Source organism: Hemiscyllium ocellatum, chromosome 42 (assembly GCF_020745735.1).
Source record: "Hemiscyllium ocellatum isolate sHemOce1 chromosome 42, sHemOce1.pat.X.cur, whole genome shotgun sequence".
Classification (NCBI taxonomy): Eukaryota; Metazoa; Chordata; class Chondrichthyes; order Orectolobiformes; family Hemiscylliidae; genus Hemiscyllium; species Hemiscyllium ocellatum.
In genome coordinates this window covers 32,971,178-32,986,948 of record NC_083442.1, presented here as the reverse complement: position 1 = coordinate 32,986,948, position 15,771 = coordinate 32,971,178, and the positions used below count along the sequence as shown (strand labels likewise).

At 47.3% G+C, this 15,771-nt stretch overlaps 2 protein-coding genes across 2 annotated transcripts in view; one reads left to right on the top strand and one right to left on the bottom strand.

The window, feature by feature from the left end:
• The first annotated feature begins 704 nt into the window (after positions 1-704).
• Positions 705-9,810, top strand: LOC132834751 (G-protein coupled receptor 161-like). Its single transcript, XM_060853731.1, has 4 exons — positions 705-1,014; positions 1,216-1,546; positions 4,424-6,574; positions 8,679-9,810. Exons 3-4 carry the CDS (start codon positions 5,353-5,355, stop codon positions 8,813-8,815), a joined length of 1,359 nt encoding a protein of 452 aa, XP_060709714.1. The 5' UTR covers positions 705-1,014; positions 1,216-1,546; positions 4,424-5,352; the 3' UTR covers positions 8,816-9,810.
• A 1,525-nt stretch (positions 9,811-11,335) lies between these two features.
• The window catches only part of LOC132834752 (creatine kinase U-type, mitochondrial), a 38,977-nt gene continuing 34,541 nt past the window's right edge, over positions 11,336-15,771 (bottom strand). Inside the window, exons 8-10 of the mRNA XM_060853732.1 lie at positions 15,108-15,242; positions 12,638-12,763; positions 11,336-11,574 (exon numbers count right to left, since the gene is read on the bottom strand). Of these exons, the coding sequence (XP_060709715.1) occupies positions 11,458-11,574; positions 12,638-12,763; positions 15,108-15,242 (378 nt within the window). The 3' untranslated portion in view covers positions 11,336-11,457. The remainder of the gene's footprint in view (positions 11,575-12,637; positions 12,764-15,107; positions 15,243-15,771) is intronic.

The following is a 15,771-nucleotide window of genomic DNA, read 5'->3' as shown; positions in this document are numbered from 1 at the left end:
AAATGCTGGCCTGGCCAAATATGAACTCTGTGTCTCTCTCTTACAAGGTTTGCTGCTGAGTTTCTCCAGTACCCTCTGATTTGATTTCAGCATCCCGGTGTCTGCTGGATATTGTGTGTTGCCTGTTGTCATTCTGGTGGTTAATAAGCCTGGCTCAGTTGACCAACCAACCGAACCACCCCGTGGCTCAACACTTTAACTCCCCCTCCCACTCCACCAAGGACATGCAGGTCCTTGGACTCCTCCATCGCCAGACCATAACAACACGACGGTTGGAGGAAGAGCGCCTCATCTTCCGCCGGGGAACCCTCCAACCACAAGGGATGAACTCAGATTTCTCCAGTTTCCTCATTTCCCCTCCCCCCACCTTGTCTCAGTCGAATCCCTCGAACTCAGTACCGCCTTCCTAACCTGCAATCTTCTTCCTGACCTCTCTGCCCCCACCCCACTCTGGCCTATCACCCTCACCTTGACCTCCTTCCACCTATCACATCTCCATCGCCCCTCCCCCAAGTCCCTCCTCCCTACCTTTTATCTTAGCCTGCCTGGCACCCTCTCCTCATTCCTGAAAAGGGTTTATGCCCGAAACGTCGAATCTCCTGCTCCTTGGATGCTGCCTGACCTGCTGCGCTTTTCCAGCAACACATTTTCAGCTCTGATCTCCAGCATCTGCAGACCTCACCTTCTCCTCAATCCCATTCCAGCCTGACAGCCACTTTCTCCAGTGGCCTGATCAGAGCCAGGAGTGAGAGCTGACTTTATTTTGAACCCCTTCCTTCTGCAGGGAAGGAGAACTTTGAGACTTGGCACTTGCTGAGCTGATGTCAGCTCACTTCCTCCGTCCGGAACAGAAAGCGTGTCTTTTCATATCAACAAGCAGCGGCCTGCCTCTCACCGACTGCAAACCGACACTGGAATAGGAAAACTATTCCTGAATAAAATACCCATTTCACAGGCTCAGTGTGTTCACCAGATGCCTTCACTTTACATAGTGACAGATTCTCTCTCTCCAAGGTAATTATGTTTTCTGTGTTCTCCAGTATATCTGTGCCTCTGAATTTCTGTTTTTCTACCACTGTGTTTGTTGCTTTTTGCTTTTGAGTGTGTAGCATGTGTCTAGTTCCTAACTGGCTCCTAAATATTTATGATTTTCTGCTTGGTCCCTGACAGTCTGGGTTCCTCTCTCTCTCTGTCCCTTTCCCTTTCTCTGTCCAGCTGCTTTTTAACAGCAAACCGAGGGTGAAGTGGGATTGTCCAAAGCTAGCTTGATAAAGGAGCCATGGGACAGAGACAGGAAACTCGCCACTTCCTTCAGTGGGAGCGGTGGAGTTTAACTCAGCCTCAGTGAAACAGACGCCTGCATCTTCAAACAGAATGTCTGCACTTTGAGGAAGACGACAGAGGCAGAGGTGAGAGTCCCAGAGAGAAACCCGAGGCGAAACGTGGAGCAGAGATTCCTCTAAAACCCAAGTGAAGGTGAACTTTGTGTTTCTGACGGTGTGGGAGATCTCAGTTGTTGTGAAGTGGAGTCAGTGACGTTGAGCTGGTAAGAGCACAAACAACTTGGATTTATTTTGAAGTGAAATCTTTTCTCCAAAGAATTATGTTTTTGAAAATCAAGGATTCAGGAATCACCTCGTGTTGGGGCGTTTAAATGAATGGATGATCGATTCCCTTTAGTTACATTCAGCAAACGTTCTGTAGCGTTTCCAAAGAATTGATCAGTGATGCCTCGGGGGAGGCTCCCACTTTCTCTCCCCGGGACCAGATGTGAGTCATGCTCCCAGCTTCTGTGGGGTGTGTACATTTGGATTAATTCATTGCCCCAATCCTTCATTGAAACTCATGTGTAAGGCATGACACCCAGTGCAGTCTCGGTGGGGTTGGGATGAGTCCAAGATGCCCAGTGTGGGTGAATGGGACTGGAGTTGCCACTTGTGTGCCAGGTTTAGTAAGCAGCTGCCTCAGGCCTATGGAGTGGCAGTGCCTCTGGGCAGTGTGGGTCATTGTCAGGCATGGCTGGCTCATTATTGACCACAGACTCTGGATAATGTTGCTTTGTCCAGTGGCCTAATGGATTGCTATATTCTGGTTGGATAAGCAGTGGGAGATTGAGCTGCACTTGGCTTCAGGGTTAACCCTTTCCTTGCTGCACCGTGGGATATGTCATCTGTCAGTGAGACATGGAACCTAGGCTCAAAGTGAGGGGGGGGGTGTGGGGGGGGGAGTCTCTTCATTGTCACTTTGCAGGAAGCAAGTCAATCACCTTACGCAGCCCCTTTGCCATTGACCCTGAGCTTCTGCCCACTTGTCATTTCAATGCACTTTGCTGTGACACTTGCACCTCTGTCCTCAGTCAGCTCAATGAAGGCCAACACAGGCACAATCAGCACCTTCTTTTCTCATCGGTCGCTCGGACATAACATTGGACTGAACAATGTCAGAAAATAAACTCTGTTCCCCCAGTTTGATTTCTTTTTATAGATTCATAGAATCCCTACAGTGTGGAAACAGGCCATCTGGCCCATTGAGTAGTACCTATCACATTTCCAACGCCCCTCCCCCAAGTCCCTCCTCCCTACCTTTTATCTTAGCCTGCTGGACACACTTTCCTCATTCCTGATGAAGGGCTTATGCCCGAAACGTCGAATCTCCTGCTCCTTGGATGCTGCCTGAGCTGCTGCACTTTTCCAGCAACACATTTTCAGCCCATCTGGCCCATTGAGTCCACACTGAGCCTCCGAAGAGCATCTCACCCAGATACACCTGCTACCCTACCCCTGTAACTCTAAATTTCCCATGGCTAACCACCCAGCCTGCACATCCCTGGACACAAGGGGCAATTTCCCATGGCCAATCTGCCCTTAAATGCACATTTTTGGACTGTGGGAGGAATCTGGAGCACCTGGAGGAAACCTACGCAGACACAGGGAGAGTGGGCAAACTCCATCCAGAGAGTTGCCCGAGGCTGGAATCGAACCCGGGTCCCTGATGCTGTGAGGCAGCAGCACTAGTCACTGAACCACGATGCCCAATGTCAGATTGTGGCATGTTTTCCTGATTTGTTTTTGTGCAAAGCTGTCTTTATTCTGCTATTAACACCTACTTTAGCAAATACTTTGTTTCTTTCCAACAACCTTGACCATTTGAGCTTGGTGTGGCGATAGAATATAATTGTGAACAGCACATTTCATTATGAATACAATGGGCTTATCTCTGTTAATTAATTTTGCCCACCCTCTGACCTGTAACCCAAACCTCACACTTTGTGCTCGCTCCCCCTCCCTCTTCCTCTTTATATGAACAAAGCTTTTCCATCCTCTCAGACTTGCTCTGCCGTTCTGTAAGATTGCAGCTGATGTGACTGTAACCTCAGATCCACATTTCTCACCCCTTCCACCCCACTCCGTGCTCTATCCTTCAGCCTTCCTGCTTCTGCTGCCTTCCAGACAGAGAGTACCAAAGACTCACGACCCTCTTAGAGAAAGAGATCTTACAGAGTAAATGGGTGACCCTTGATATTCAGACAATGATGTCCAGTTCAAGATACCCCAACAGGAGGAAACACCCTCTCCACATCTCCCCTGTCAAGACCCCTCAGGATCTGATACATTTTTAATCAAGTTGCCATTTATTCTTGAAACCTCCAGCAGATACAGACCTAGCCTGTCCAGCCTTCCCTTTCCAACCCCATTCCAGGTAAACTTCTCTGAGCTGATTCCAACATATTTACAGCATTTACTCAATTAGGGGGCCTATACTATACACGACTGTCCAGATGTGGTCTGGCCGGTGCTCTGTATAACTCTTGGCTCAATAGTGCCTTTTCATCCCCTCTCCAGTGGATGGTGTGGAGATGGGGCTGGGCTGGGTCTGACAGTGACAGGAGGAGGGAGGGGCTCACAGCTCCATGTAGCCACTAAGATGTTGGGGTTGGGTCTATGAGAGTAATCCCCACCCTGACCCCGACTCCTCGCCATTCATCATTTTGAAGTGTTTATATCATCATAAATACATTGTCACAACATCAAAATGAAGACCTTTGCCAGTCACTGATCATTCCTTAGTTGGAGCAGCTTACTGTGGATGCGGGAATCTGTCCTGAAAATCAACAAAATGCCGGAGATCCCAAAGGAGTCAGGCAGCATCCATGGCAAGAGAGCGTCCAACGTTTCCAATATAGATGGCTCTTCATCAGAGCTGGCCAAGTGTGGACAGGACAGCATTTACGCAATCGTTTGGTGGAGGGTGGGATAGTGGGTAGTGGTGCTGATGGAGAAAAGATATTTTTAGTTCAGATTAAGTGACCTTTCCATCTTGGGTTTTGGGCTAAAAATGTCTCCCAATTTCCTTGTCCTGAGCAGGAATGTTAATGATGGAACTGCAGATGCCCACATTTCTTTGTATGTTTTCTGGTTGACAGGAGCCAATTGTCTCCCAAGGCTGGTCATCGGCTGCTGGAACTAAGCTGCAGGATCAGCGGGACCATCTGACTGGTGACCAGTGACTGGTGACTGGGACCTGGTGCCTGCAGGGGTGGGAGGAATCCCTTCAAGAACTGCATCGTTCACTGAGTGAGGTTCGGAAGGAAAAGGAGAGACTGGGCTCAGCGTTTCTCACCAGCTGCCCCACAGACTTTCATAGCCAATGAAGCGTAATCACTGTCATAATGAAGGAAATAGAGCACAGCAAGATCCCACTAACAGCAATGAGATAATGACCAGAAAATCGTTTCCTTCGGTGTGACGTTAACCGAGAGATCAATATTGGCCGGGACAGCGGGCAGAGATTCCCTGCTCCTCTTTCAGATGATGCCGTGTTACCCTTTGCTACCCATAAGAGCTGAGCAGTTAGTTAGAGTCTTGGCTTAACCTCATGTCCACAGGGCAGCCCCTCTGATAATGCAGCACTCCCTCAGAGCTGCCCTGCATTCTGAACTTTCACTGCAGCTCCCTGTCAGGCAGTAAACCTCCCAGAATGCTGAACTTCCTGGCCACTTGGCTGACCTTTGTGAGCTGTGCTCTGAATCCCGTCCTCTACGCTCTAATCTCTATTAATGCCCCAGCTTTAATCTCTATGTTCAGACCCTGATATGGTATTTGAATCTGGAATGTCGTGATTCTGAGGGAGGTTTGTGGGCAGTAAGCTTTTCTGTCTCCATCCTACAGTTAGTTATTTGCACAAGGTTACAGCTGACCACTCATTCCACTGGGAAAGGATGAAGGTAACTCCAACAGAATGACTGTGTGTTACTCTATCTGCAAGTGAAGCTGACGATTATGACTTGAGCCCCCAAGGTTACTGGGAATCAGGGAGCTGACTGAATTCATGAAAGTGTTAGTTTTGAATTGAATGCTCCCAGTGACATTAAAGATGAGCAATCTTCACAGTGGGATCCCATCAGGGTTTGGATCCAATAGCAGTGGACAACCTCGACCATTATTGGCAGAAACCGCTACCCAGGCAATTCTCTATCTACTCATCCTAATCATTGGCCTTCCGCTGAACACCCTGGTCCTGCTGTTGGTCTACAAGTGTCGAGCGTTGAGGAGCATCACCAATGCATTTGTGGCCTCCCTGGCCCTGGCTGATTTTCTGATCACTCTTTTGGGCCTGCCTGTCATTGTCATAGCAACCATTGCCCAGAGTTGGCCCTTTGGTGGGACATTTTGCCAAATCTCGGGCTTCCTAACCTTCTCACTGAGGAACGTCTCCATCCTGTCGGTGGCTGGCATTGCAGTGGACAGATATTACGTCATTGCGAGGCCCTTCATCCTCACCGTAACCCGGGACAGAGCTCTCAAGATGATTGTCTTCCTGTGGTGGAGTGGGCTGCTCGGTGGAATCCCACCACTCTTTGGTCTTGGGCTCTATAAGTTTTCTCCCACCAGGTGTTTGTGTGACTTCAGTTGGCCTGATGGAGGATCCAGTCTGGCGTATGGGATCTACCTCTTCATTTGGATCTACCTGACCTCTTTGCTAATACTCACCATCTCCTATTACTTAATCTACCAGGTCACCCGTGACCACATGAAGTATAAAGCCCAGCGTCTCGCCAGCAGCCTGTCCCCTGGGTCAGGAGATGGCTCCATTCCCAGTGAACTGAAGTCTTTCAGGCTGTTGCAGGCAAGTCTTTCAAGGAAGTGGGCGAGCTTCATGTCTTCCAGTTCGACGTTTAATCTGAACACCAGCAGCCCTTCTGGCGTAGCGATGGAGTCCAAGACAGCGAAAACCATAGTAGCTGTGATAACAACCTGCCTGGTGACCTGGCTTCCCTACTTCATTCTGAACTTTCACTGCAGCTCCCTGTCAGACAGTAAACCTCCCAGAATGCTAGACTTCCTGGCCACTTGGCTGACCTTTGTGAACTGTGCTCTGAATCCCGTCCTCTACGCTCTCCTGAACCGCCAGTTCAGGCACTGTCTCAGGGAGAACATGCGGCTCTGGTTTCGACTCTCCGCTCAACAAGCTTCGGGAGATGCCTCAAGGCTGGCTGGCACCACCCACAACGGGGGCATCGCCAGAAGCCAGGCTGACGTTGGCGATGGCTCAGCCCCTTTCTCCACTCGGCGAGGTAGCTCTGTCCCTGTTTGATTCTGAGTGTGGGGCTGGAGCCCAAGTCCACCTTCAGAGAGTTTCACATTTCTGACAGAAATGAGCAGGAATCTGAGTCGATGCAGCAGCACCTGACTGGTTTATTCTGCAATCGATGTGTCCGGATTTAAAGGAAGGGTGGTGACTTAGGTTAGGGGATAGGCGAGCCATTGGCTTCCGCACAGACTCACTGAACTGTACAATGAAGGAGGAGGCCATTCAGCCCATTGCATCTGAACCTGCTCTGCGGGTGTCATTCAGTGCCGTTCCCCCCATTGTAAGCCGTGACCCTGCACATTTTCTTCCTTTCCAGATATCCCTCAAGTTCCCTATTGGAAGTCTGGATTGACCCATGGTCTCCATGCTCCTAGGAAGTGCTTTCCAGCCCCATCTACTTGCTGCCTCCCACTCCTGTATAGGGCACCCAGACACCCTCTATCCAGACAATTCCCACATGTGGTGAGCAGAGCACTGGTTTGGAATTAAGGATTGTCATCCGATGGGATAGTTGTCCCTGTTGGGTGTGGGGAACCCCTCTGAATTGGAATAGCCCCATGCCCCCATCAGTTGGAGACATCGTTGCGATAGCAACTCCTAACTCTGTCTGAGAGTGTTATGGATCAGAGCAAAGCCCCTCAAACTGTATCCAGGTGATAGTCTAGACCTTAATATTTTCTCATTTTAAAGGCAGGTGCTGGACATTGCATTCCAGATGCAATTTGATTGGTCAAACTGTTCGGCATTAAGGAAAGCACTTTATTCATCCACTCTAGTTAAAATAAAAGAAAAGAAAGATGAAGTTGGGCAAACGTAACTCTATCGGAAATCTTAACGGAATAATAGATTATTTAGCTACTAAAATGGTTCCTGTTCCAATGCAGTAAGATCCCACAAATGCCCCCTTGTCAAAGGCAAATGCAGTAAAATACATTGTCTCACAGACGATTCTCCAGTCCAAAAGGAAAACATGAAGACAAAACCCTGAGAGAAAAGGAGAGAGAGAGAGAAGCAGGTAGAGGTGTACTGCAGCTTCCAAGGCCAGTTTCAATTCCCCAGCCCCTGAGAAACTAAACCTAAAAATCCTGGTTCTGTGGGAGGCTGGCCTTTATTGTTCCAAATTTCAAAGAATCAACTCCAGGCCTCACAAGTTTTTTGTTTAATGGGATTCAGTAATCAGCTCTGTCTTAAAACCTCTCTTCAAGGTGAAAATCCTCACAGTGGGAAAATGCAGAAACCACAAGATAGAGAGCCCCCCCCCTCTTCCCCCACCCCATGTAACGTGTGGCTGTATTGGGTAAGGAAAAGGTGATAAATCCACTCACTGCTGTCTCCACACAATGCACACAGAGGGGGGGGTGGGTGGGGGGTGGTGGGGTGGTGGGGGGGGATGGGGTTCACTATGTGAAATATGACAATAGGTCCTGTAGCCCAACAGAGCGACAGCACCTTCCAGGACAGGGACAACACTGTATATTGTTCTCATCCACTTGGTTCCTCCCTTCCTACTCCGTTTCCTCCCTAAGCTTCAAACATCTCCATTGCACCTTTCATCTTGCTGTCTGCCTGGGGATTGATAATCCTGGACAGGGATATGATAACTGCAGGCTCGGAATATAGAAAGGAGAGCGAGGAAAAGGGGGATCAGATCAGAACAAGGAAAAGAGAGAAACTCTGAAAGAGGGAATGAGAGAGGCAGTGATGAAGGATGTAATAGAGAGAGAAAGGGAATGAGAGAGGCAGTGGGGAAGGATGTAATAGAGAGAGAGGGAACGAGAGAGGCAGTGGGGAAGGATGTAATAGAGAGAGAGAGGGAATGAGAGCGGCGGGAGAAGGATGTAATAGAGAGAGGGAATGAGAGAGGCGGGGGAAGGATGTAATAGAGAGAGAGAGAGGGAATGAGAGAGGCGGGGGAAGGATGTAATGGAGAGAGGGAACGAGAGAGGCAGTGGGGAAGGACGTAATAGAGAGAGAGGGAACACGTTACAATGTAAAGTCGGCTGGGATCAGGTTTAACAATGTTTATTTGTTCTAAAGAAGAGCAGGAGCTGATGCAGGTGGTTTGTTGTCTCTTTTTCTTGTTGTAGATTTGTCAAGGCCAGCGTCCCGAGCGTTCCCTGTGGATTCCTCACTCTTCAGGAATCCTCTGGTGAGGCCACGATCAGCATCCTTCCAGCAGAGAACAGTTCCTACTCAGAGACATCACAGTCACGCAGCACTGTGAGGCTGAGTCTAATACTAACCTGACCCTGCAAATGGTCACTGAGCCTTGGCAATGGACTGGAATCCCTGGAAATGGCCCAGTGAGCCTTGGCAATGGACTGGAATCCCTGGGAATGGCCAGTGAGCCTTGGCAATGGACTGGAATCCCTGGGAATGGTCATTGAGCCTTGGCAATGGACTGGAATCCCTGGGAATGGACAGTGAACCTTGGCAATGGACTGGAATCCCTGGGAATGGTCACTAAGCCTTGGCAATGGACTGGAATCCCTGGGAATGGACAGTGAGCCCTGGCAACAGAATGGAATCCCTGGCAATGGTCACTCAGCGTTCACAATGATCAGTGACTTCTCTCCCCAGTGGCAAATGTCACTGACCGATGGCCAGTGACTCTCCAGTAATGGGCATTGATCACTAACAATGAGCATTAATCACCAGTAATGAGCACTGACTATCAATAATGGGCATTGATTGCCAACAATGGGCATTAATATCCAACAATGGGTATTGATCATCAATAATGGGCATTGCTCATTAATAATGGGCATTGATCACCAGCAATACACCAACCAGCAATTGGTTTTCTGATATTGAAACACTGGGATCATTTTAATTGACAGTTAACAGGAGATTATCTGCATGTGAAAATACAACAAGACCTCACCGACCAGGACATGTCCAAGTCAGAAAGGGAATGGCCTAGAATTCCAACAGATTGTTCACTGCTGTATCTGAACTGTTTCCCAGTGGCTGCCAGTTAAGACATTATTTCTAATCTGATAGTTCAATCCTCCTGAAAGAAAAATGTTGGCAGCACAAGGCTTGGTTCAACAGATCGACCTGACAGACATGAGACCCAATATCAGGGATTCGTGGACATTAACTGCAAAAGAAATATCCGCTCTGGTCAAAGCATGTGAATTATCAAATGAAAATGCTCAGCCTATAACAACCAATTGTTGGCAAATTAAACTTTGACACTTCCTAATTTACCAAAAACATGTCTTGCCATTCCTGCAGATTGTTAGTACTCTGAATGAGGTGTTAGTACTCTGAATGAGGCGTTAGTACTCTGAATGAGGCATTGGTACTCTGATTGAGGCGTTAGTACTCTGTATGAAGCGTTAGTACTCTGAATGAGGCATTAGTACTCTGAATGAGGGGTTCTTTGGGTGACTGGAACCTACAACATCATAGAGTCAGAGCCATAGAGATGTACAGCATGGAAACAGACCCTTTGTTTCAACCCGTCCATGCCGACCAGATATCCCAATCTAATCTAGTCCCATTTGCCAGCATTTGGCCCATATCCCTCCTAACCCTTCCTATTCACGTACCCATCCATGTGCCTTTTAAATGCTGTATTTGTACCAACCTCCTCTGGCAACTCATTCCATACACGTACCACCCTCTGTGTGAAAAAGTTGCCTCTTAGGTCTCTTTTATATCTTTCCCCTCTCACCCTAAACCTATTTCCTCTAGTTCTGGACTCCCCCACCCCAGGGAAAAGACCTTGTCTATTTATCCTATCCATGCTCCTCATGATTTTATAAACCTCTATAAGGTCACCCTTCAGCTCCAATGCTCCAGAGAAAACAGCCCCAGCCTGTTCAGACTCTCCCTATAGCTGAAACCCTGATAACCCAGAACTGATGAGAAATTGAATAAATGATCATCAGACTCAAACTATGAAGCCAGGATTGTGTTGTTAAATGTGTTGATATTGGAAATCTGCTCCCCCCTCAGTCTTTGCAGCCCAGCTCCAGTCTGCTGTTTCCCTTTGGCTCTGCGATTTCTCTATGTTGAGAATTTGTTAAGATTAAGATTCAAGTGATTTTCTGCAGGTGGGATCAGCCTCCAGGGGGCAGTGTTCAGATGACTTAGTCAGGCTTGATGACAAGTGTTAACAAGCTGATGGGCTGTGGGAGGCATCACATCCCCTCACTGATGTGCCGAGTCTCTCTAGTGCAAACACAGTTAGGGCAGAGTGACAGAAACTATTTTATCTTCTATAATGAAACATATTGTTGAACTGGAGTCTTTATCTATAATTCCCCCACACGGTGATGGGACAGGGGTCTGTACCTGTGATTCCCCCACACGGTGATGGGACAGGGGTCTGTGTCTGTGATTCCCCCACACGGTGATGCGACAGGGGTCTGTGTCTGTGATTCCCCCACATGGTGATAGGACGGGGGTCTGTGTCTGTGATTTCTCCACACGGTGACGGGACAGGGGTCTGTGTCTGTGATTCCCCCACATGGTGATAGGAGAGGTGTCTTTGTCTGTGATTCCCCCACATGGTGATGGGACGGGGGTCTGTGTCTGTGATTCCCCCACACGGTGACGGGACGGGGGTCTGTGTCTGTGATTCCCCCACACGGTGACGGGACGGGGGTCTGTGTCTGTGATTCCCCACACAATGATGGGACGGAGTTTCATAGGGAAAGGGACAATTACTATGTTTTACTTCAGGATGCGCTATCACTTGATAAGGTTGACAAAGAGTTTGCAAGCAACAGCATTTTGTAGTTCACACATGGTCAGGGAGTTTATTTATCAGCTTCATAGGTGCAAGGATTTTCAGATTCAGAACATGTTTCATGCGACATCAGCCTCAATGATGCCTGTTTGAGTACAAGGGATTTAACGTCGGCTCTGAGCTATAGGTGCTGGAATTTTGATATCTTGTCCACGCTGGAGTCTCTTCTCACACTCGATTAAATAGTTGACTCCATCAACCACCAACTGAACCAACTCCACCTGGAGAAGGAAATTCAATATTCCTGTTTAATCTTTTATTTTGAACAAAGGACACACACAACAGTTTGACCATTCTGCTGGAAATAAAACTCGCCCCATTTCTCTGCCGTGTCCCTTCACCTCCTCCCTCAACCTCCAACCTGCCAACCTCCAAACAAAACATCTCCTGTTAAATCTGGTTTTGTGCGTAGACAGGAAATGCCACAGAAGGCTGTGGAAGTGAGGTCATTGAGTATATTTAAGACTGAGATACAGAGGTTCTTGAATATCAAGACGATCAAAGGTTATGGGGAGAAAGCGGGAGAATAGGGTTGAGAAACTTGTCAGCTATGATTGAATGGCTGAGCAGATGTGATGGGCTGAATGGCCTAATTTCTGCTCCTGCGTCTTGTGCTGACTAATCCTGAGTGCACCAATAGCTCAGTTAACAACCAATTTCCATATTCAAGCAAGTTCGTAACATGGCTCCTTTAGATTTGCTTGAAGTTAAACACATTCTCTGCAAACAAAAGCAACATGTTTGCCTTCTATCCTTTTGCAAATTACCCAGGCACTGAGGGTCCCTATAATTTAGAGTGGTGCTGGAAAAGCACAGCAGTTCAGGCAGCATCCGAGGAGCAGTAAAATTGACGTTTTGGACAAAAGCCCTTCATCAGGAATACCTTCTGCCCGAAACGTCAATTTTCCTGCTCCTCGGATGCTGCCTGACCTGCTGTGCTTTTTCAGCACCACTCTAATCTAAACTCTGGTTTCCAGCATCTGCAGTCATTGATTTTACCTGGGTCCCTATAATTCTCTATTTGCTACACCACTGTCATATAGAAAGCAATCAGAAATACATGCCAATTAATTGGCACTGTTTTCTCCAGAAAAGCTGCACATGTCTATTCAACCAACCTCTCCCCTCCAGTCTTTCCCTATCCACTCCACATCAGAATCCCCTTACTGTCCTCTCTCCCACTGCCATTCTCTCAACCATTCCCTTCCTTGTCCCACCTCTCTGGCCTGGCCTGTCTTCCTGTCTCACACACAGGGACATTGCTGGGTAAGGACAGTTACTCACCTCAGATTTCCCCAGTCGGTCTAGGTTCGAGATGTCAAACACACTGCCCACAGCCGCAGTGTCCACACCCCCTGTCCCTCGTTTCTGCAGACGCAAGTTCTCCAGGATCTTTGAGAAGCGAGGATCCTGAATCAGAAAAACAAGTTAGATAACAAGTAGCAGCTTCTATCGAACAGCAAACTGTTGGTTAAAATCCAAACATAGGGGTTTCTCATGCTTTGGCCAAGTGATGAAGGGCAGGGGTTGGAATGATAATGCTGATGTCGAGGTTTCAAGAAAAGGAAGATGTGTTTTTTATAGAACAGTTCACAGAGTGCTCAAATCAGGATTACAACATTTCTCCCCATTTGTTAAGGGAGAGATTGTTCTAAGAGACCAGCCATTTTGAAGTCGACATGGGCAACATCCTGGAGATTTTATCATGTGACCTCCTCTCTCTAATCAGCGTCCCTGGACAGTCTCACTATTGGTCAGTTGATGTCCATCTTCATCACACTGTCTCACAGCCAAACAAGGAGGAGACAGACTCTTCTCTCCCAATCTAAATAAGGAACAAACTGCCACCTCCATCACAGAGTTTAATTTTTTAAAACAACCTGTTGACCTATATCTTGACGCATGACTGGGGGAGGTGGGATTTGAAGCCAGACCTTCTGGTCCAAACACTACCACAGGAAGATACCATTTCAGGAACAAGGGGGTTCATTCACACCAGGAACCAGTGCCCCGAATGAGCCACTCTGTGTAAGGACTCTGGTTATTCTAGTTAAGACTCTGCTGTCGGTTGGGATCTGCATAGCGATGGTGAATACTCCGTACCCACCACAAGCTCACATCACCTCAGGCCACAGCTTGCATTTACTTCCTGGCTGAAGCTGGTCATTTGTTTACTGAAAAACGAAGGGGATGAGTAAATGGCAGTGAGCTGATAGGACCTGCACGGTCACCTGAATATTGACAGGTTTCAATTTCATCTCTGCATCTTGTGTTCATTACAGCAAAATGTCCAACTTTAATTTCAAAAGCTCATAGGGCAGGTTAGAGACACAGTGAGACTCACTATACACTGTGCCCATCAAACACTCCCAGGACAGAGCCAGCACAGGATTAGATACAGAGTTAAGCTCTCTCTACACCGTCCCCATCAAACACTCCCAGGACAAGAATAGCATAGCATTAGATACGGAGTAAAGCTCCCTTTACACTGTCCCAGAGCAGGGACAGCATGAGATACAATGCACAGTAAAGCTCCTTCTGCACTGTCCCCTTCAATGATCCCTGACCCTTACTCCAGTAGAATTCCTGTAAAATCTTTGTGATCATAGATAAGCTGCAGAGCTGGGCTGAGAGGTGGCAAATGGAGTTTAATGCGGACAAGTGTGATGTGATTCACTTTGATCGGAGTAACTGGAATGCAAAGTACTGGGTTAATGGTAAGATTCTTGGTAGTGTAGATGAGCAGAGACATCTCAGTGACCAGGTACACAGATCCTTGAAAGTTGCCACCCACGTTGACAGGGTTGTTAAGAAGGCATACAGTGTTTTAGCTTTTATTAATAGAGGGATCGAGTTCCGGAACCATGAGGTTATGCTGCAGCTGTACAAAACTCTGGGTGTGGCCGAACTTGGAGTATTGTGTACAGTTCTGGTCACCGCATTATAAGAAGGATGTGGAAGCTTTGGAAAGGGTGCAGAGGAGATTTACTAGGATATTGCCTGGTATGGAGGGAAGATCTTACGAGGAAAGGCTGAGGGCCTTGAGGCTGTTTTTGTTAGAGAGAAGAAGGTTGAGACGTGACTTAATAGAGGCATATCAGATAATCAGAGGGTTAGATAGGGAGAGCCTTTTTCCAAGTATGGGGATGGCAAACACGAGGGGCATAGCTTTAAAGTGAGGGGTGATAGATATAGGACAGATGTCAGAGGTAGTTTCTTTACTCAGAGAGTAGTAAGGGTATGGAATGTTTTGCCTGCAATGGTAGTAGATTCGCCAACTTTAAGTACATTTAAGTCATCATTGGACAAGCGTATGGACGTATATGGAATAGTGTAGGTTAGATGGGCTTCAGATTGGTGTGACAGGTCGGCGCAACATCGAGGGCCGAAGGGCCTGTACTGCGCTGTAATGTTCTATGTTCTATTTCTTAAACCAGCTAACCTGTGGGCTGTTCATGTCAGGTTCTGTTTAGTCCTGTTCCATGTTAAAGCAGCCTTTGTTTTGTTTCTTGTGAGCAGGAATCCCTGTGGAATCTCAGCCCCGTAGTTTGTCACTGAATTTCACAAGGAGTTCTATCATCATCTAAAGGAGAGAGGCCTACCTTATTCCCTTTCCTTTCACTGGCATTCTCAGCATGTAGTTTGAGAATGTTTTGTGTATCAGGACTAATTGATTTCAGAGTCATGCACAATGGAGAGTAAATGACGTCCATTAGAATTGAAGCCCAGTTGGAAATTGAGATTGAGCTGGTACCTTGCTGAGCATGGGTAGTTTGATGTGAACCCCAGCTCGGAGTCCAGTGCCCAGGTTTGATGGGCATGACAGGATGTAGCCAAGTCTCTCATTCCACATAAACTCCCAGCCTTTCTCAGCGATCAGTTTCTCAACCTGAAAAAAACATTTTTGTTTCAAATCTCAGCATTGTATTCTGTTTTTCTAACAGTGGCGAGGATGAATGGAGTCATAGAGTTACATTGAGTGGACAATACAAAAACAGGGCATTTGATTTTGTGCTGCAGCGTATTGTCTACACTAGCCTTCCCCAGCCCCCTTTCACTAACCCCATCAAGATAACATTCTCTTCAGTTTGTTCACCCAGTTTCTCTGAAATGTAATCTATACTATTCACCTCAACCACTCCATACGTTAGTGAATGCTCAGCATTCTCATCAGGCTCTGGATAAATGAGTTGACCTCTCGTAAAATGTAGTAATGGTGACTAAACCAACAAGACATCAGTTTCAGCTCTGCTCAGACAGTAGCATCCTCACCTCTGGGAACACGTTGTGGCTTAAGTGCCACATTAAGTGATAATATAGATGTAAGTCTCATGCCATATTGAAGGAGTGAATTATCATCGGTTTCTTTGTCTTAATGTTTAGATGAATATTAGCAATCCCTTGGAATATAACATTGA